Source organism: Grus americana, chromosome 1 (assembly GCF_028858705.1).
Source record: "Grus americana isolate bGruAme1 chromosome 1, bGruAme1.mat, whole genome shotgun sequence".
NCBI classification, from domain to species: Eukaryota; Metazoa; Chordata; class Aves; order Gruiformes; family Gruidae; genus Grus; species Grus americana.
In genome coordinates, this window is record NC_072852.1 from 132,983,606 (window position 1) to 133,004,740 (window position 21,135).

The 21,135-nt window shown below is 35.7% G+C and overlaps 1 protein-coding gene across 3 annotated transcripts in view; it reads left to right on the plus strand.

Annotated features, from left to right (window-relative positions):
• Positions 1–21,135, plus strand: part of RPS6KA3 (ribosomal protein S6 kinase A3) — an 83,735-nt gene that overhangs the window by 23,073 nt on the left and 39,527 nt on the right. For 2 of the 3 annotated variants that reach the window (XM_054822425.1, XM_054822433.1), the window contains exons 3-4: positions 15,786–15,902; positions 18,470–18,551. In XM_054822425.1, coding sequence (XP_054678400.1) covers positions 15,786–15,902; positions 18,470–18,551 — 199 coding nt within the window. Of the gene's footprint in view, positions 1–3,464; positions 3,571–15,785; positions 15,903–18,469; positions 18,552–21,135 lie in introns of those variants that run through there. The other variant, XM_054822441.1, reaches the window with a different exon arrangement.

Here is a 21,135-nt window from a genome sequence, read left to right on the forward strand (position 1 = left end):
TGTCTTAGGTGCAGCATACTTTCTGGATCTTGGTCAGAGAATTGAATAATTTGAGAGTGTAAGCATCATTAGAAGTCAAGCTGCTTGCTTGTTACATGAAAAGAAAACAGATGGTAGCCCCGAAAAGCCTGTAAACTAGCAGATGGAAACTGCCACACCCCCTGATTAATAGAATATTGCTGCTTTGGCTATACAAATGTATTTATTATGAAGAGAAGTATATTATTCAGCTTCTGAAAACTCAAAAAAGTATCTCTCTTCCTCAACTGTTGACTCTCATCAGATGAGGGCTTTTCATTCCTTATGTGTACTCCATCTTCGTTTTTTCCAGAGAATTGAAGGCAATCCTTACTTCAGAGCCTTGCTAGTCTAGCAGCACATAGACTTCATTTGCATTATTACACTTCTTGGACTGACAATATAGGAAGATTGTCAGTCTACCTAATGGACTCAACTAAGATGAAATGCTTCAACTTTTGCTGATTACATGTAAAAGTGAGTGTTCCACTGTGATGTGCACATTTTTATTGAATAAAACTTATGGATTCCCACGTGTTCTCTACTGCTTTGAGAGTTCCTCCAGCATCTTTCAGTTCTGCTCTCTGTGGAGGCTGTGAGCCCCATTCTCTTGAATGTCTGGACAGCAAGTCTGATCACATTTTCTCTTCACTTTTGTAAATTCAGAGCATCCAATTTAAAAGAGGAGGAGGGGAAGAAGAGCAATGAACTGACTTTATATTTCTGTACTGGAGGACAAAGTGCATTGTGCACGTGGGGTTCTGCAGTTGACAGAACTGTCACTGATGGACGTAGCAAATTCCTTTTGTTTTGGAGACAGTTGTGTTTCCTGATAATCATGTATAATACAAATCTTTATCAAAGACTTCAAGGTAAGGGGAGCAATTTGCTGGAGCAATTTGTCCTTGTTATCCCAGACTTCCCTGTTGGGGACTGCTGCCCTCTAACCTGTCTCCTTCTCAGACGATGAAATATTTAAAAGGGCAAGCTCTCTTCTCAGAGAATCTCAAAATGAATTATGTAGCATATATCTTAATGTTTCTGGTTGGCTGGTAGTGCTCTTTGGGAACCATGCAGGCTTTATTCTCCCAGAACACAAGAAATTTCTTCCACCTGCTGCAGACCCATGCCAGTTATAGGAGAATCATTGTTGTGAAGTAACCCCGCTGACCCCTGAGCACTGTGCTTTGTACTTCACTAGGAGGTCACATAAAAGGTTTTGGAGAGCAGTAGTCAGTAATTGTACGAATGCTGCAGTTGAAATGCCTTATTCCTGTCACCCTTAGCAGATACAGCTTATCTGCAGCAGAATATGCTCGTACCCTTACAAGAAAAAGAGAAGAAAATGGTTACTTACCCACAGAACATTCTAGTTAGTATAGGTCTTACCACTTACTCTCCATTTCTGCTTTTAGCTCTCTTTGCTACCATAGAGTTTAATTTAGCGATTTGGAGATTCCTGATCACTCTGCTTTTAGTGCATTCATAAATGTTCTTGACAAGGTAAGGCAGAGAGCTTGAATGGTCTCTCATTTATTTATTTAAGTCTTCAAAGTCTAAACAACTATATTGCTGTTAAACTGCAGTTCTTGAGATATGTCAGTTTTAAGGAGGAAGTAGCTGGAAATTTAAAACAATGGAAGAGAGGAAAGCTTTAAGTAATTTTTGTACCATTTATGAAATACTCAAAATCTTTGTGTTGCAGTAACCTCTTGTGTTCAAGAAGCTTTGTTTATCCTGAAACAAATACCAAATCATTTTTCGTGTTTTGTTACTGCTGTTGTAGTAGAGGCTGTTTCTTCGCAAAAGGCTGTAACACACTGAACTGTAAAAAGCACATGGTAATTGAGGTGTAGTAGTAGTTACTGAATGCCTGTATCATCTATCGTAATAATTGTATATATTCAACGCAGAGAATTTGAAAGATGCATCCCTATTGATGTGACATAAATAAAGGCCTGGAGGAGTACAAGAGAACACGAAAAAGGCACGTTTTTGCTTGTGGGGTCCTGATAAAGCCAGGAATGAGGGGTCTTTATTTCATCTCTGCATTTGGGCAAGAGGGTCTTCGCTCATATTGGGGAGACACATAATCCGGGTTTTAAAGGCAAAAGGTTAGAAACTGATACTGTAGGCAGCTAGGATGTGGTATAGAGATAGAAGCAGCATGTTTTGTCACTGGAAATAAACAAATTACTGGCTTTGTCTTCTGAAGGGGAATTAAAATCTAAAAAAATTGCACTAATCCAGATATTTGTTAGAACCCAGTCAAGGGAGGTAGTTTTGGAGGGTTTGTTTGTTTTAATGTCTTGTGCAGAAGGAGGTACAGTATTTTGCTGTAGGTTTCCTTTGGTACAGTCACTAAATGGAATCACCTGGATCTATTTATAGCTGAGTACTTGTATATGCCTTCCACTAAATGTTGTTACTTGCCTTTATTTATTTATTTGTTGCTTGAGGAAAAGCAGTCTTGCTCCAGATTCTAATGAAGCATGCTCTATGTAATTCAGTGTTTTTAATAAATATCAAAAAAAGCTAAAGATACCATCAATATTCAGAACAATAATGTCAGTACTAAATCTAGGGAGAGATCAAATTAAAAATTTCATCTCTAGCTGTTTGAAGTAATTACATTGAATACTAATTCTTAGAAACATTTGAAGGGTTTTTTTTAAACATTGGAAGAAAGCTTAGGTATTTTTATTACTTTAAGAAATTTTTCTCTTTATGCAGAGCAATATAATATTGGTGCATAATTCAGACATTTGAGCTGGGATATCCAATTCAAATAATTTCTGCAGTCTGTCTTGGCCTAACCTCTGTAACATCTGTGTAGCATTTTCTATGTGCAGGATTTCAAAGGGCTATGCAGAAAGTCTGTTTGCTCCTCTAACAACTCTGGTAAATAAAAATAGTCATTAAGCATAAGCATACCACATTCTCTGCATTGAAGTCTAAAAAGCAGTGATATATGATACCATAAAATATTTTGTAAAATTAAATTAAAAATCATAAAAATAGAATTATTACATGTAGGACTTAAAATAGTTGCTATTCTGCTTAACTGGTGAAATGTTGCATAGTAGCATGATTTCTGAAATAGAAAAGAACAAAAAAGATCGACATCTAGGAACAAGGAATAAATAACATCTGCAACAGCATGTTGCTATCAAGCAATCTGTTTAAGTTTCCTGTGCTGATCTCTACAGCATCAGCAACATGAGTACCACTGCTGCCTAGTTTTTCTTTACCACGGCGGGGGGGGGTATAAATAAAAAAAAAAAAACAAACCCAAAAAACCAACCCAACAGTGTGTCTTTTTTTTTTTTTTTTTTTTTTTTGACCTTTCCCCCCCGCTTTTCTCTCCCCACCCCCCAACTGTGTCTGACTTGTCTGACAGGAAATTTTCTAATTGCCGGAACAGCTGGTCACAGCAAAAACGCCAGGGTTGGTCTTCCTTGCTAGACTTAGGATCACTCGGTCAGAAAATCTAAACATCATGGTTTCTTAGTCATGTTTAAGTTTCTGGCTCTACGTGTTCGATCTATTCGGGTGAGCTTAGTTTCTTATTTAAAAGAATAAGGGGGAAAAGGGGAAAATTTTTTTAAATTGAACTTCTAATTTCAAAGCAATTTCAGTCTTTCACTGCTTTGGGATCAGTGCTGTTTGTAGACAAAGCCTTTTGTATTTAAAAAAAAAATGTTCGTGGTGTGCTCATATTTTGCAGAAGTTTCTAAGGTACCTGTTGATAATTTAACTTTATTGGGAAATTTTTACCTGTATGTAAATACTGTAAAACTTTTTTTTTCTCTCCAGAAATGTATGAGCTTAACTGTATGTTACATTTTCTCACTGAGAGTCTAGTTTTATTAAAAATGTTTGTATTTTTAAAATTCATACTTAGCGGTTATTTTAGTAGTTACATTTTCATGTAGTACTTTAAACTGTAAAATCTGGTTATATATGGAGTGACAGTTAAAATAACTCAGGCTTATTAATATCTTAAATTTACTTCTGAAAACAGTGTTAAGAATAGTGACACTCTTGCTTATGTTACAGTTAATGTTATGGTTATTTCAACTTTTAAATGATAATTTAGTCATAGGAGGCATTTAATTTGTATAATGGTCTGTTGAGCATATATTTAAACATAAAAGGTGGGTTTTTAAGTTGAGAAAAATCTCTGGTGGAGAACTGTATTATGCTGAGCACTGTTTCTAAACTATTTAAGAATCACGTAAATATGCAATGCAATAGAGTATTTTACTGTTGAAACTTAAATCACTTTTCATGTTTGTCCTCCTGTAAGTCTGCAAATACTTTTCAGGGGGGAGGAAGCAACAAAACAAACAAACAAAAAAACCCACCCCTAAAACCCTTTGCGTATACTGTTTTGAAGCAGGTCTACTAATTTGTAAATAAAAGGGATAGTAATTTAACACCTACTAGCCTATGCACTGGTGTAAACTTTGCAGTATGTGTTAGAAAATGAAATTTAATTTTCTTGCCATAAGTGAAACACTGAAACAAGACATTTATGTAAAACAATAGAACATCAGCTGCCTTCAATATTGGGTTTTTAATGTAAACCTTGTAAAATCAACATTTATCAACTCATAGTCCTGAATTATAGTTCTTTTCCACAGGTATTTCTTAAAGTCTCTGATTAAAAAAAAATTACATTATTTTATCTACTTATGGCAGCTTGATGATATTGTCTTTAACGTTCTGTTGATTTTAAAATAATAGACAGTGCAGCCCATATAAATTTTAGAGTATATTTAGGATATTATCTCAAAATGGGAATCAGAGCTTTCATAGATTAGTGCTGAATATGCTTGTGGGCGGTTTTTTTAAAATCTTTTTTTTTAACTTTTGAATTATTTTTGTTAATTGCAATGTTCTGAAATGTTAGTGCTTACAAAGTAGGAGCAAAACTTGTATCAAAGCTACTGGGAAATGAAAGTTCCACCCAATGAGTATTTTTTTCCAATGCTGACACACACAGTCTAGTCCATGAGATAATTTCATGGTGTTTGATCAAAAGAGAATTGCATTGCAAAACTGCTTTTGGTGACCAACATTAAGCTTTTAAAATGCTTACAGGAATTCCTCAGTTTTACCTGCTAAACAACCTACTGCTCACAGTTCCTTTGGGAAGGAAGGAGTAGAGTCCTACTTCTGTCCTGGCCTTTGTATTTTTTCATTCTGAGGAGGGAAAGCATCTTCAGAACTACCCTCCCAGCCTGACCCATCATGTTTATCCAAAGGCCCTCATCTGTCCTTTGACGTGTTGCTCTGGGACAGGACTCATCCTTCAGATTCCTGTCTTGCTTCATCTATAATACCAAAAGAGTGGGAGGAGTTCAATCTCAGTAACAGGGTCTGCAGTCTTCTTATGTGAATTGGCTACCTGGAACAAATGTGGACATAGACATCCTTCTAGATCTCAAAACTGTTGTAGTAGAAAGCCAGGAATGAAAAAGAGTAGAAGGTGTTTATTCCTTCCTCTTTATACAGTCATTTCTCTTTATTATCTTTTTTTCTGTCAGGTAAAACAATACTGTCAGGTAGAACAATAGATGCCGTCTGCAACAAGTAATTTGATGTCAGTTGAAAGTGTAAATTTTTCCATCTTTTAAAAAGAAGCAAAGACATAAATTGTAAAAACCTGTATTTCTAACTTCAGTTGTCCATGTTAATTAGAACTTTGCTCTAGTCTTGTTTTTCTTTAGTACTAGTGTAAAACAGACAACATACACAGAATATCCCAAAGTCAGCTCAACTTAATTTTATGCATGGCAGTGCTTTGCTTTTTGTTGTATTAGAATAATTGCTACTTCAAAAGCAGCATTTTAATCAGCTTTTTAGAACAATTGTTTGTGTACAAGCATTTAAGTAATCACTAGTTCTATTAAGTGACTCAAATTGAATATTAGTCACAAATATAAGGAATGGGGTTTTTTATTTCCATAGTTTAGCTCACTAATGTTGCTTACTGAAGTAATGGGAGATTGTGAAAGGCTTGTTGGACATGAAATTTATTTTTTAAAGGCAGTTTTGAATTTAAAGGTAGGACTGTAATGAGTAGAGAATGTATGAATGTATACAGAATGTGTTTGAGACTTTAAAAAATACCTAGACTGGTACACTCCTCATATTTTTAACTTAATAAAGATTTCCATAAGTCCTAATGCAAGTAATTGGTTTTCAGTTTGTTGGCTCTTTTTTACTTCAAAAAGCATAGCTCATACAGGTCTTATTTCTTCAGGTAATACTGAAAATTCATCCTACATTCATAACAAGTTGGGAAAGCAAAAATGCATCTAAGAGACTTCCTGACTCAAGGGAGGGGAGGAAAAGGAAATTATGTATATGAGCTGGGGAACCGTGCCAACACTGAGTCATCCTTTTAAAATCACTGGATATCCAATAAGCTTACTGTCCTTACAGGACATAACTGCTTTATGTAACTTCAGCACCAAGGTTTAATATCATAGTCAATATTTCAGAAAGGGTTTCTATTTGATTACAGGAATCAACATTATTCTGCCTGTGAGAGACAGAAAAATATTTTGACAAATACAGCGATGTCCAGCTGAGCTCTGATAAGTACAATGAAGGCTAACAAAGTAATAAAAGGAAACTCGCAATCATGGTTGGAACAGTGTTAAGTAACTTGCTGGGAATCCATTTTTCTGTTTTCAATCTCATCTTCACTTGTGCTGAATGCACATGTGCCTCAAGAACATGCATTTGTCTAGAGGAAGCAAAACAGTCCTGAAAAAGAGATTGAGAGGGGTGAAAACAAAGATGCTACTTCTGTAACGAACATGGAAAAATCTATGTAGCTACACGCCTAATACTAACAAATGAAAACTCATAAAAGCAATATTTTTGCTGCTACAGCTCAACTTTCAAGTGGAAAAGATTGCAATTAGCTCTTTCTTCATTGGATTTGCTTTTTTCTTGAAAATTGTATGGTCAATAGTATAAACTGGTACAGCGGTGAGTTTGTCAGGTAAGTTAAAATTCGTTAGGTGCAGCTGAACAGCATTACATAGTATTACACTATGAACTGTCCTTTACACTGATAGAAATTACTATTACCTGTCTTATCAGGAAAGGGTTGCACTTTAATACCATTGAAATAATTGTCTATTTATTTCAGAAACTTAATTCTAAAATTTATTTTAGGGCTGTCTTGTCTTGAGAGATGGCTAATGTTTGAGGGGAGTGTTCACCAATACTGGGAATATAGATCTGACTTAGTTGTCATGATTAAAACTAGCAGAAAGATTTTTTTTCTTTCATTCTGGTTCCTGACTGTATTGAAGTTGAAATTCCAGAATTGTGAACTTTCTTAATGGTGATTCTGGCTCTTTCTCATGTCTAAATTGTCACTATACAAAATGTATAAAACAGATTTAAATTAATTTTAAAATGTTATTTTAAATAGAAGATATTAATGAACATTCCTGGAGGAGGTTCTGGTGGGATCCCACCAACATTTCCTAAAGTATTAATCGTGTCCATTTAGAAGGAGTGTTAAAAATACCAATATTGGCACAGTTAATTGCTAACTTGCATATTAGGAACAAAGAATCTTGCACAATTTGGGGGAGTGACTTGACTTTGGCAGGCAGTGACTCTGAAAGGACTAGCAATGCCACCGAGCGTGCAGTTGGGCACAGCCTCGTGGTCGGTGCCTTAGCAACTACAGTCTCTGCAGGTCGGGGCAGGGAGACTGGGACTAAGAGTAGTATGAGGCTGTGGTTCTACATGCAGCATAAAATAAGTCTCTTGCTACTGTGTCTAGCAGGGATGCAAGGACTTAAAAATAAGATTAAAAAATGAGTACTAAAAATAAGAAATGATTCAGAGAAGACCTTACAAGACCAGGAACTGGAAGGTTGCTTTGCAGTGAAAAATCTGAACAAACTCTTACTTAATGACTTAATTTGCCCTTAAGATAACTAAGTCTATACATAACTATATGTAGAAGATACTTCTGATTGTACGCTCTTAACTCTGTTAAGAGCAAGACAGAATTTACAGATAAACGTGAAACCTGGGTAATGTTGGAACCAGGAACATCAGTATTTAAGTTAATTTCTCCAGTAGTTACTTAACCTCGCTTAGATATCAGAACAGATTTTAATTATTCATTGAGATTAAAATTTGTTCATCTGTTTATCTAATGTTTTCCTTAAGTCAAAGTCTTAACCCCATTTGTACAGTTTTTGGTCAGCATATCAACAATATTTGCTGTCCAGAAAGAACTTTTTTTTGAATACAGGACCTATCTAAGGATTTTTTGCATATGTCAGATTTCCCTCTCACTGGGTTTTGATGAACTCATGTATGTATAGTCACGTCTGTCCTAGTGATCTGTGCTACTTAGTAGAAAAATACAGTTTATTTAAAAGCCCTCCTAAGAAGCAAATTGCTTCTCAATTCCAAAAGCAAACATACTATGGTATTTATTTGTCCAGAAAAGATGTCGTAAAATCCGGAGGTTTTATTTAATAGGAGTGTGAGGGTTAATGTTTTATCTTTGTTCCTTTTCTTGTCAGTTATTTCATAACTTCCATCTCTGTTAGATGCCAAAGGGGTTGGTATGTGGCCTTTTACTTTCTCTCATTGTGAAACCTTTTATTCGGATGTTACAGATTTGGTGTTGTATTTCTTGATATATTTCATATAGCCAGCAAGTGTGCAGAGGGAAAGTTCTTTGATCAGTGCTGAGTCGTCTGCCAGCTGAAATTCACTGCACTTCTAAGGAGATTTTCACCTACATTTAGGTTATATTCATTTTGTGGGAAAGTGAACATGCAACATTGTTTTGCAGTCACTTCTGTCCCTTTTATTAATGGAATATGGATGTTGTATGTTATCTTTAATATCCTCTTCCTCATGCAAAGGACTCGAGATAGGATACAATTATTCATCGTATCTCTCACGCAATAGGAACTTCTGGGGTTTTCTAAATCGATATATGAACTTTTTATAAAGAGAATTTTCTCAGAAATCTGTTTCTGAATTTGTTCAAAGCTTCCTGGTGAAATTCAGGTATGGTGAAGAAGCCATTTATTTTGTTTAGCCTTTAACTGCTGTTGCTCCCTTTTTGGTCATCAAATAAGAATGCCCATTTTCCACAGTAACAGGCATCACAGTCATCAAAAATGTACCGCCAATCCTTTTGAAGTGTTTTAGCATGGTAAAAACAAATGGAATGTTCTTTCAAAAGCCTTAAGCTATAGGTACCTATAGCATGTACTGAACTTACTTATCTTCACTCTTGATATTATAAAATATAAACTACCAGTTGTTACTCTATGCATTGTTGACCACAAATATATTTTTTAAAAAACCCACACTGTTATAATCAAATAAAACTTTTCTGGCCCACTCCAACCCCCAAGTGTTGTTGTGCATGCATATCTTTGTTAGAGATCTTACCTTTGGATATCTTGGTTTTGGTTAACTTTCTGTATTTCATCTGACTTCAGTTTAATTCTACTGAAGCTGACAGCAGAGACAATGCAGTCAGTCTTTCTGTTCAGGACAGGTCTAGTTTACTTTTAGTCACATTCTATTTGACCTGAATGCTTTGGATGTCTTAAGCTGTAAATGTTTCCTCTATATTTTTTTCTTACCTTTCCAATTTTATGTCATTTCATGACTTTACACCCATTAAATGTCACCTGTGTGTAGGAACTATTCAAATACACCATTCCATTATTATTATTGCTACAAAACTTTCAAATTTTTAGATAGCTGCTGCTTTTTCATAATTTTATCTTCTACTTTCAATATATTGAAGAGTGTATAATCAGATCTTTGTCACTCATTGTGAAGCTGATGAGCTAATTGCTCTTTTAATAACTATTATCTGGAATACGTTATCATAAAGAGTTAAGTCATTAAAATAGTTCTTCTCATAATAACATAATTTTGAGTACCCAGAAAAGGCAGAATCTGTCTTCCAGGGATACCTTTCCTAAGTAAGCATTCCATACGTGACAAACCAGCTTATTGTTTTGATGTTCTGTTTAAGTTAATTCACATCTAATTCTTTCACATCTTTGAGAGTAAGGTAACCTTGCTGAATTTCCTGTTTCTGTCCCAGTGTTTTGGACTTTCTTTGTCAAGCACTTGTCATTGTTCATGTTCACACTGTGCTTGTGCATTTATTCAAGAACCTGAAACTGAGAATTTTAGGTGTAGTAGGACCCCTATGATGTTTGGATGTGCTAATGTTCCTTATTTTGGATAGCCTTCCCTGTGGATTATTTTGTCAGTGTCAGAGCATACATATCATTATTATTGTTTTATTTGAACTTTAGCTGGTTGTTTCTCTGTCCTTTTCATATAAAATTTGTGGTCTAAGATTACTATTTTTTGAGTTGCTTTTTAAATTCAAATGAGTTTTTATTGTATTTTCTAAATTTATCAGATTTAGGTTGTGTCATAAGAATCTCTCTCATATGGCACTTGCAACAACTGAGTATTATGAGTGCATGTTTGGCAACCCTCTCTTAAAGTGTCTACAGATGGTTTAAGCTCAGACTCCAGAATTCTCTCACTTATACTTGTTTTTCCTTTCATATCACTATTGCATTATCTTCAGGAATCAGAAGAAGAGGTAAAAGGGTGATGTACTCCTGCTGCTGCTGTATTCATGATTAGAAAATAAAATCAATCTATAAAGAGATTGGAATTATTACGAGTAATAAAATAAGTTGAAACTACAACCCTGTGAGAACAATAGTGTCCTGTTTTCGGCTGGGACAGAGTTAATTTTCTTCCTAGCAGCCAGTATAGTACTGTGGTTTGGATTTAGGATGAGAATAATGTTGATAACACACTGATGTTTTACTTGTTGCTAGGTAGTGCTTACACTAAGGCAAGGACTCTTCAGCTTCTCATGCCCTGCCAGCAAGTAGGCTGGAGGTGCACAAGAAGCTGGGAGGGGGCACAGCCAGGGCAGCTTGACCCCAGCTGGCCAAAGGGATATTCTGTACCATATGATGTCATGCTCAGCGTGTAAACTGGGGGGAGTTGGCTGGGGGCAGTGATCGCTGCTCGGGGACTGGCTGGTCATCAGTCGGTGGGTGGTGAGCAACTGTTTTTCATTTGCATCAGTTGTTTTTCTTGGGTTTTATTTCTCTCTCTTTTTGTTATTATCCTTTTCCTTACAATTGTTTTGTAGTTGTTTTATTTCAATTATTAAACTGTTCTTATCTCAACCCATGGGTTTTCTCACTTTTACCCTTCCGATTCTCTCCCCCATCCCACTGGGGCAGAGGGGAGTGAGTGAGCAGCTGCGTGGTGCTTAGTTGCTGGCTGGGGTTAAACCATGACAAATAGAAATGGTATTGTAGATGATACTGGTAGCTCTCCTAGCAGTTCAGAGCCCAGTTTACTAGCCCAGTTTACCAGCTTTTCACTTGCCCCTAGAACATACAGCTCAGAAAAAGGTATGCAGACAAACTCATCTGTGTAAAGCAAGCAGCATGTTATGCCATCCAGCTCTACACAGAGCCATTTTCAGATCTCCTACTGAAAATTCAGAAATCTGAAGGATAAATTACAGAAGATTCTATGTATAGATAAACTCACATTTTTCTCTTGCTTTTCTGGGCTCTTTCGTTACTACTGAGAAATACTTACTCTTCTGCTTCCTCTAGGGTTTGAAGTCTAGTTTCCTTTTAATGCATTATCTAATAGTTGTTCCTGTAATAAGATCTCAGAAACAAATACAAGTCTTTCATGTTACAGCAGAGTTAATTTAGTCTTGAATTAAACAGTGAACATAAAAGAAATTCACATAAATTCATTTACTAGAACAAAAGTGAGTTTTTAGTGTTCATTAAGTACCTAAAATATGGAATTTTTCCAGCTACATGATTAGGCTATTATTTTTATAGCCTAATAATGGTTACATAGTGTTTCACTACTTGCCTGGAAGGTATGTATCCTCTTTTTTTTTTTTTCTTGACAAGCATATTTGCTATTCTAATTTGATTCCTAAAGAGAAAAATGAGTCACCCTTGATGCTGCTGAATAATTTTTTAATTTTTATTTTTTTAATGCTTTTCTCTTTTGGATTTGATTTGTCTGTGGAATATAGTCAGTTCAGTGTCCATTCCTATACACTTATGCATTCCTGTGCATAGACATGTATTGAGGTACATTACTAAGAGCTTGCTTATAGTGAGATACTTACTGAACATAACAGTTCTGACTTGCAAGCTATATTAGTACAGAAAGTTATTCTGAAATAGTGGTGTTTTAAATTCATACCCAAACTTGTTTGTCACTCACTTCCCTTCTAGGACAGTGTTGATTTAACACTATTATACTGTTAAGGAAATGTTCAGGAAACTCAGGGTAATGTTACCTTCTGTTTGTTTCCTTGTATTCTATATTTAGTTTCATGATAACGGAAGTCAGTAGCAACCATGTTAAGTTGAGTAATACAGTATTTTATTATTTTTTTAAATGTGGCTTTCTGTGACAGTTTTACTTTCTAGTGTGAAGAAGGCCTTGAGAGCGCTGTGTGGCTTCTCTTCCAGCTTACTGTAACATGGCATCTATCAACTAATGTAATTAGTGCGGTTGGCTGAGAAAGAGAGCTCTTTTTACAGTGTGAAAGGCTTGTATTTTAATTCAGGTAGACAGTGGGTACAGTCAGGGTTGATTACTTCTGCATATAATTTACGTTTCTATAAAAGGCTTAGCTTTTGTATTTTTAACTGCATTTGCAAAATATTGTTTAGGTTAAAATAACAAATATTCAGCAATTGTGTCAGAAAAGGAAACTGCAAATTTGTGAGTAACTATTTATCATAAGTCTTGCTCCCAAACATGTTATGGACAAGCTGCTAAAGTAGGATATGATCTGAGTTCCATTTTGTTTAAAACAGAGTTGTATTAGGTCTGCCTTATAAGGATCGAAGAGTATCTGAACTCTGAGAAACTGTGAGGACTGGGAATATTCTCTTAGTATCAGGAATGTGAAGTGATGGTTTGGGGTTTTTTTTAAGAGGGTGCCCAAAATAACCACTGGGAAGTTGGTTGCATAATAATTGCATTGCGTTAAAAAAATATTTTTTGTTTGTGTATAGAGAACAAGTTAATATCTTTTCTTCTTCATTTCTTGGGGTTTTTTTACATTTTGTGATGCTTTTAAAGCAATCTGTTTGTCTAGTTGATCGCTTTGTGTCCCTGAATCTGTGTAGATAACAGAAAGATTTGAGGAAGTTCTGTTTCACACTTTTTTTTACTTTTTCAAGATTGCCAGGGAGCTAATAGATAAAACAGTTAAGCAGAAATGGATCGAAGTATCTGAAGTAATGTGTACTTGGCAATCTGTTCTACTGTGCTATTCCTCCCCTGGGATTCTCTAAGATTGCAGTGGGTGGTTTAAATAGTAAGTAATCCAACTGATCGTATACTAATTTAAAAGATGAAAATACCAATGTCCACCAGCAAATAATTCCTTTGACAAGTAGAAGGAATCAATATTTTTTTCAAACTCTGTAAAGATTTAGCCTTGAGTCAACAATGGTAGCATTTTCTCTTGAAAGGGAAAAGGAGGTTAGGTTTATTAGGAGTAGTACGCAGCATGCATACATGTACACACATGCAAAATTTTGGCCATCTTACAATGAAAACTGGCACCTATCCTTATTGATCATCTTAATTTTAGAACACCCAAGATAAATCCAAGTTCATTACATTAAAATATCTTTTTTTTTTTACTTTCTGATTTTAAAAGTTGCCAGGATGTTCTGTGCATTATTCAAAAGCGTACATTGGAAATTTTTTTATATGTATACACTCTCTAACACATACATGCTCAGGATTTGTTATTTGCAGTTTGTTTCCAACTTTGGTTGGAATCTTTTGGAAAAAAAAGAGTCTTTTGAAAGAGAAATGTTGATCTAGGAGAAGCATGTGTTTGAGCAGACACGTGTATGGACAGTTGCTGTGCACTTACACACAGTACTGGAATGACCAGGTACAAAAGGATACTTTCATCAATAATTCATGCACATAAATTTTGCTGAATACTTGAAAAATACATAAATTAGTGCTGCAGAAGCACAGTTTTAATTATCTTCCAATGATCATAGTGACTGGGAGAGGTGCTCGAGGACTGAAGGAAAGCATATGTCACTCCTGTCTTTAAAAAAGACAAGAAGGAGGACCCTGGGAACTGTAGGATGGTTGGCCACCCCTTGATCCCTGGGAAGGTGATGGAACAACTAGTCCTGGAAATCATTTTCATGTACATGAAGGACAAAAAGGTAACTGGGGTTAGTCAGCATGGATTCACAACGGTGAAATCATGTTTGACCAACCTGAAGGGAGGGTGCAAAGAGGACAGAGCTAGGCTTTTTCAGCAGTGCCCAGTGCCAGGACCAGAGGCAGTGGGCACAAACCAAAACACAGGAGATTCCCTCTGAACATCAGGAAACGCTTTTTCACTGTGAGGATGACCAAGCCCTGGCACAGGCTGCCCAGGGAAACTGTGAGGTCTCCATCCTTGGAGATATTCAAAAGCTGTCTGGACATAGTTCTGGGCAACCAGCTGTAGGTAGCCCTGCTTCAGCAGGGAGCTTGGACCAGATGACCTCCAGAGGTCCTTTCCAACCTCAACCAGTCTGAGTCTGTGAAACAGATCTGAAACTTCCTTATTAAATAGAGGAAGAGTATTCTCGGATTTATTTTATTCACTATAGCCCATAGATGGAATAGGAGGAGAATGCACAAAAAGTTGAAATTGTAGTTAGTATATTTGTGTGATGTAAGTTAATTTACAGTCAGTGCTGCTTATGTTGGATTGTGTGTAATGCCTGAATAGTTCTTCAGATGACGTTGACAAGAATGCAGGTTTTTTACTTACTTTTGAATAGTTGCTGATAAATTCTGAAATTCTTTCCTTGTGTGGCAAGGAGTGTTGATTTTCAGGGGATTTTCAAATTCTGTGCAGAAAATACTGTATTAAGTGCAGAGCACAAAAAGTCTAGAAGATCTACTGCCCTTTAGAGCTTTTTGGTGACTAGTTTTTCACAGAAGGGGGAATGCTGAAGACTGGCAGCTTTTATAGAAGACACTCCTCTTGAGAAGAGAGGCAATGAGATTCTTTTCCTCACCAGAATTTTCTCAGTGGCAAGTAGAGAGTTTATTGCTGCTGAAATGGGGGTGGAGGGTGTGCTGCTTTGTGGGGAAATGTCTTGAGTCTTATGCCGTGTTATAAAGGTGAGCATTAGCATCATTGCAGCATAGTGGTCTCATTCCAGTGTTATAAAGCAGGGCTTTCCTAAGAGATTTTGTCCATTTGATGCACTCTAGGTATGCTTTGAGAGCACTAAATTCTTAAGAAGATTGGTTTCCATTAATGGGTTGTGAATCTGGAATGGAGATTATGAACCAAACAATATGGGCCTAAGCACAAAAGCTTGGGAATCACTGACTTGTTATTGTCAACTCTGTTATTGTCTGGATTCGGATGGATCCCTAAAAGTTGAAGCCACATAGTTACTGAACTAATACTGCCTTTTGTAACAGATGTAATTTATTTTTTGTGTCTTAATTATGCAAATAGTGTTGCTCAGTGGTTTTTATCTACATTTGGGAGTGTGTAGTTCGTTGGATTCAGTGGTGCTGGTATTTTTCAACATATTGTGAATTTATAAATATTTTAGGAAGATGCACCACTAATGTGAACTTATTCCACTTTTTTCCTCTCTCAGGAAGAAGGAAATATCAAAGAAATTGCAATAACTCACCATGTAAAGGAAGGACATGAGAAAGCAGACCCTTCACAGTTTGAACTTCTGAAAGTACTAGGACAAGGATCCTTTGGAAAGGTTGGTAACTGAACTCTTGTGGAACCACTTAGTCTGGAATATAGCATTGAATAACATTAGGAATGAAATATTTAGAACAGCCACAATCTTGCATTAAGGCAATGTTGCAAGAGAAAACTGCTTTCTAAATTAGTCCTAACTAGCCACTGTAATTGTGGCAGATCTTTTTAAAGCAGTAATTTTTTTTTCTAGTTTGTAGATCTCAAACATCCATAGAAAAATTGGCTTGATGTTGAAATAATCAGATATTCACTGTTAAAATGAACTGTCATTTTTCTATAACTACTACTCTTCTGTCTTTGAGGGGGTGAGGGTTGAAAGGTTTTTTTGATAAGTATTCCTAGTTGCTAACTTGTTGATGTTAGGTTAACACCAGTACAGAGGCTATAGGCAGAATTTACTTTTGTAGCAGATAGTGATTGCAAAGAATAAATTTTAGGCAACAATGGCTATTGAAGTAAACATGATATGTCCTAGTCGTGTTCATGCTAGTGATTATCTGTCATAATTTGGTTAAGGCACAACATACCTTGATATTTATTTGAAGCTCTGTTGGTTGGAAGGGACCTCAAAGATCATCTAGTTCCAACCCCCCTGCCACGGGCAGGGACACCCTCCGCTAGACCAGGTTGCCCAAAGCCCCATCCAACCTGGCCTTGAACACTGCCAGGGAGGGGGAAGCCACAGCTTCTCTGGGCAACCTGTTCCACTGCCTCACCACCCTCATAGTGAGGAATTTCTTCCTAATATTTAATCTAAATCAACCCTCTTTCAGCTTAAAGTCATTACCCCTTGTCCCATCACTACATGCCCTTGTAAACAGTCCCTCTCCGGGTTTCTTCAGGTACTGGAAGGCTGCTATAAGGTCTCCCCGGAGCCGCCTCTTCTCCAGGCTGAACAGCCCTCAACCTGGAGAGGTGCTCCAGCCCTCAGGTCACCTTCATGGCCCTCCACTGAATCTCACTAGGTGTACGTGATTCATACTTTTAGTTGTCCAAATCCAACTTGAAAGCAAAACATTAACTTCATGTGGCAGGACAGATCATTGAAACAGAATGGAATATGCAATGTAAGACAACAGAGCCTTTACATCCATTTTCAGCCTTAATTGCGATTCTGGATGTGATGTTAAGCTCTAGCATATGATGCCAAATCCATCTTGGATATGGGGAAAATTGAGGATAATCAGTCCAATTCTCTCTTGGTGGTGGGAAATTACTCTTAGTCACATTATTGGAGTAGCGGTTCCAGTTAAGCTTGGAAATCTACATGTTTAGAAACTATAAAATTTTGTAGTCAAACTAGTAAGAATTCACTGAGAAACCTGATTCCAAAGGTGGTTTCCTATGTTGTTTGATTTCATCCAGAAGCATAATCAAGCTTTTATTTGCAGATTTTCAAATCAGGAGAATTAAATAATTCAGGGGCAAGGAAATGTAAGCTCATAAATTATAATTGTAATAACTTTTATTGATATTACTAAATTCAATCGTATAACTGATGGGGGGGCAACTTTTGAAAATGCAAAAATAATTGTCTAGCTGACTCAAAGTTTTGCAAAAATGCTAATCTTGTCCTCAGTTGTTTTAGCTCTTATGCAAAAAGGATTAATAGTACAAAACCCATATTACCTTTTTTCTAATAATTTGGGAAGATGTCACTACTTCCCATTCAGTTTAAAAAGACTAATTTGCATGCTTTACAAGGTCTCTTGATGTTCTGGTAATCTCTGGATAATGCAAAGGGATGTTAACGTAAGTGGGAATTGGATACAAAAGCAGATATAAAACTAATTTCATTTAGCATGTTTAACATTCTCATATACCACAGCATGTCTCTATGCTTTTTCATAAATAACCAGAAAACCTGTGGCAGGTCTATTTTTTTTCTTCCTCATTTCTAAATCTAAAATTTGGCTCTACTGGAATTCATTTTGTGTTAAGGATATTAAAAACAATCTCACTCAAGAAATCCCATTACACTAAAGAAGGAAATGAAACACACTTTAATTGAGCCTGTACCTTATTGGGACATGCAAAACTCAACCGAAGCATGTCATAAAAAAATGTTTTGTGACATGAGATTATGCATTGATTCATATTGTTTTCTGAATCAACTTTTGTACACACATTTATTTTCATATCTGACAATTATTTTATTAGCACTTTTTGCTATGTCATCTTATGAATTTTAATAAGACAAAACTATTTAGAGATTAATATGAAAAAGATGAATTTTGTGTTTCAAATTTGTCTCAACTTCTGAGAGAATCCAAATTCATCCTTTCTTTTATTCACTGAAATCAATTAAGTTAAACCAACAATACTTTGGCAGACTGTTTGTCTTGAATGAACCTTTTAGATTATGAATTGAAGGAATAGTAGGAAAAACTGCAAGGAAATTTTAGTTTGGCTTTGCAGAATCTAAAACTGTTGAAGAAGCTAATAAGAGTATTTGAAGAAATAATAAGGTTGAAACAGTACTGAATACTTGAATTTCATAGCAAAATATATTGATCTTACTTGTCTTTATTTTCTTTTAAGAATTCTTTTTAATTTTCAATGCAGGTCTTTCTTGTCAAAAAAATCTCAGGATCAGATGCTAGACAGCTTTATGCAATGAAAGTATTGAAAAAGGCCACCTTGAAAGGTAAGCGTTGTTTAGAGAGAAAAGGGCGGGGGGGAAGAGAAACCAGGGACATTATACCAAAACTTGATCTTAACACACATGCTGTTCTACAGATTGTATTTTAGAACTTTCTTTATCAAACAACAAATAGCAGAATACACTGCTGTGTATTGTAAACCCAGAAGAATTAAGAAAACAGTACTATATTGATAGTTACAGGGGAAAGTAGGTTCCTTTCCATGCTAAGTTAGGTGATGGCAGTAATAGAGTAGTTGTGTTACATCTGCCACCTGACTTGTTCCTGAGCTGTTATTTGAAACTTAATATCCTTCCTTTTTTCATCTGCTGTGTAACACCAAGGATGCAGTTAATGCCTTTTGCTCAGTTTATATTTAGGTCATGATATTTAAAAGTGCACTATATCAGCTGTTTTATTCTGAAAGTTCTAAGCACAGGAGTTTAAGTCTTTATTTAAAACAGAAGTATACGGTACCTTTTCCCAAAACTTTTGATATGTGTTCTGGATGGAGGATATATTTGATAAAATCTTAAGTTAATCACCTAAGATTCTTGAGCAAAAAGGAGTTTTAAAGGATTTTGTTTCTTGGGTAGTTTTAGTCTTGAATGGTATCAGTAACAAAATAAGTTCAAACCTGAACAATCCCAATTCTATCCTGGAGAATTCCATAAGAAAAAAGAAATAATGTATTTTTTTTGCTATGGATTACAATGAAAGTGATTTTTCATGCTAATGCCTTAACCAGAATATGTATTTGTTGTTTTATGCCATTGTTTAATACTTCTATCTATTTGTACTTCTCCCAACTCATGACTGCACTGAAATTGCAATGATGGTTTTGGGATCGTTCACACAACTTGTAGTACTTCACCTGTGTTATTGATTATTATATTGATTTGCAATTTTAACATATGGTTTCATCTGAAAATATTTGTAGAGTGATGCAGGGAACAAAAAAAACTCACATTGAATTATGAACTTCTGCTAAAATTTTGAACCTGAAATTTTTCTGCTTAAGATCTAGTGCTGAATATGCCTCTTAGAAATCTCATTGTGTATCACTTTCTCTTAAAAGTATTACAGAGGGTGTGTTTTTGAACAGTTTCCTATATTTTGATTCCTCTGTGTTTTGTGGCACGTGTTATTCTCATTATTTACTTCCTATTTTTCTGAATTTGATTTCCACTTATTTAAGGTACTTTGATATCCTCAATAGCCTTTCATTCTCCAGCCTGTTAGTAGCTCAGAACTGGAGTCAAAGGTCATTCAGCAGTTGCTTTTTTAAGGCATTTGAGGGCTTCTCTCTATCACCTTTTGATTGTGGTTTAACCTTACATGTCAAAATTACGGTCCAAGCTGTGGATCTAGTTTTGCCTACAAATGGCAGAGACTGATAAATACTGAAACTGGAAGCTTGACTTTCAGATGGAAAAGGAGACTTGTGGGCACTAAGAATTCAAGTATGCAAAAGGCTTGAGCAGAAAGGTGACAATAGCAAGAGGATGCCACGCTTTTCAATACTTCAGATATGAACTTTCAGATGCTTTTGAGTGTCTTTTGGTTGCGATTCATGTTTTAGGAAGGGTGGAGTTGCAAGCAAATGAAGGTTATTGTTGAAATCTTAATATGAAAATAACTGAAATTAATTCTATTTTCCATAATTGCAACATTTTTTGGGATCTAGTATTGTAATTTTAAAAACTATGCTGTATTACTTGTCTAAAGTTCTTTAGCTCTTTCAAATCGATTTCATAAAGGTATTTCTGTATTCTAAAAGTAAAGATAAAAATGTCCTTTAAGACCACTTCTTAATCGAAAGCAGTGTGCATAAATCACCAATCAAATTTAGAGAGAATATTTTCATAGAAATGCAACTATATTAGCCAGAACACGTCGATACAACTGCACAGTCCAACCTTTTAATGTTCAGAGCAAATCCAAGAATATACACATAAAACCATGTTTAGTGCAGAGACTAGTTTATTAATACACTCTGATAGAAGGTATCATCTTTCAGTGCCCCTTTATGATGGGGAGAGAGAGAAACAGGGCCAAATTATTGCTAGAGAGTCTGTCATCAAATGTATTAAGAAAAATCAGTACTTCCAGCAGTAGACATATGGAAACTATAGTCAACAAAAGTCAGATTTTTAATGGCTAATACTAATGTCTGAAATGAGTTCAGTTCCTTATACTTTTTTTTTTGGTTGAGATTCTGTAAAATCTGGGCTTTCTCTAGCTTTTCAGAAATAAAGCTTGTTATCTATGTATCTGTTGCATAGCTATAGGTACTTAAAAGTCTTTTGAGATCTTTTCTCAACTGAATCTGCCTAAACAAACAAAACAAAAAAGAACATTCTGAATTTCAATTTTGTAATTGACATGAACCCTTGGAACAGTGAAATCACACAGCTATCTTGTGCCATTTTCATGACTTTAGATGTAAGGGTCAACGTTCAAATGTGATGTTCGCTCTGTTTGGTGAGCACTTATTTCATGTGCTTCCATTTTTAGGAATCTGTTCTGCAGAGAGATGGAAACTTGATAGCTTTATTCATTATGAAAATGTGTCTATATTTCACAAGT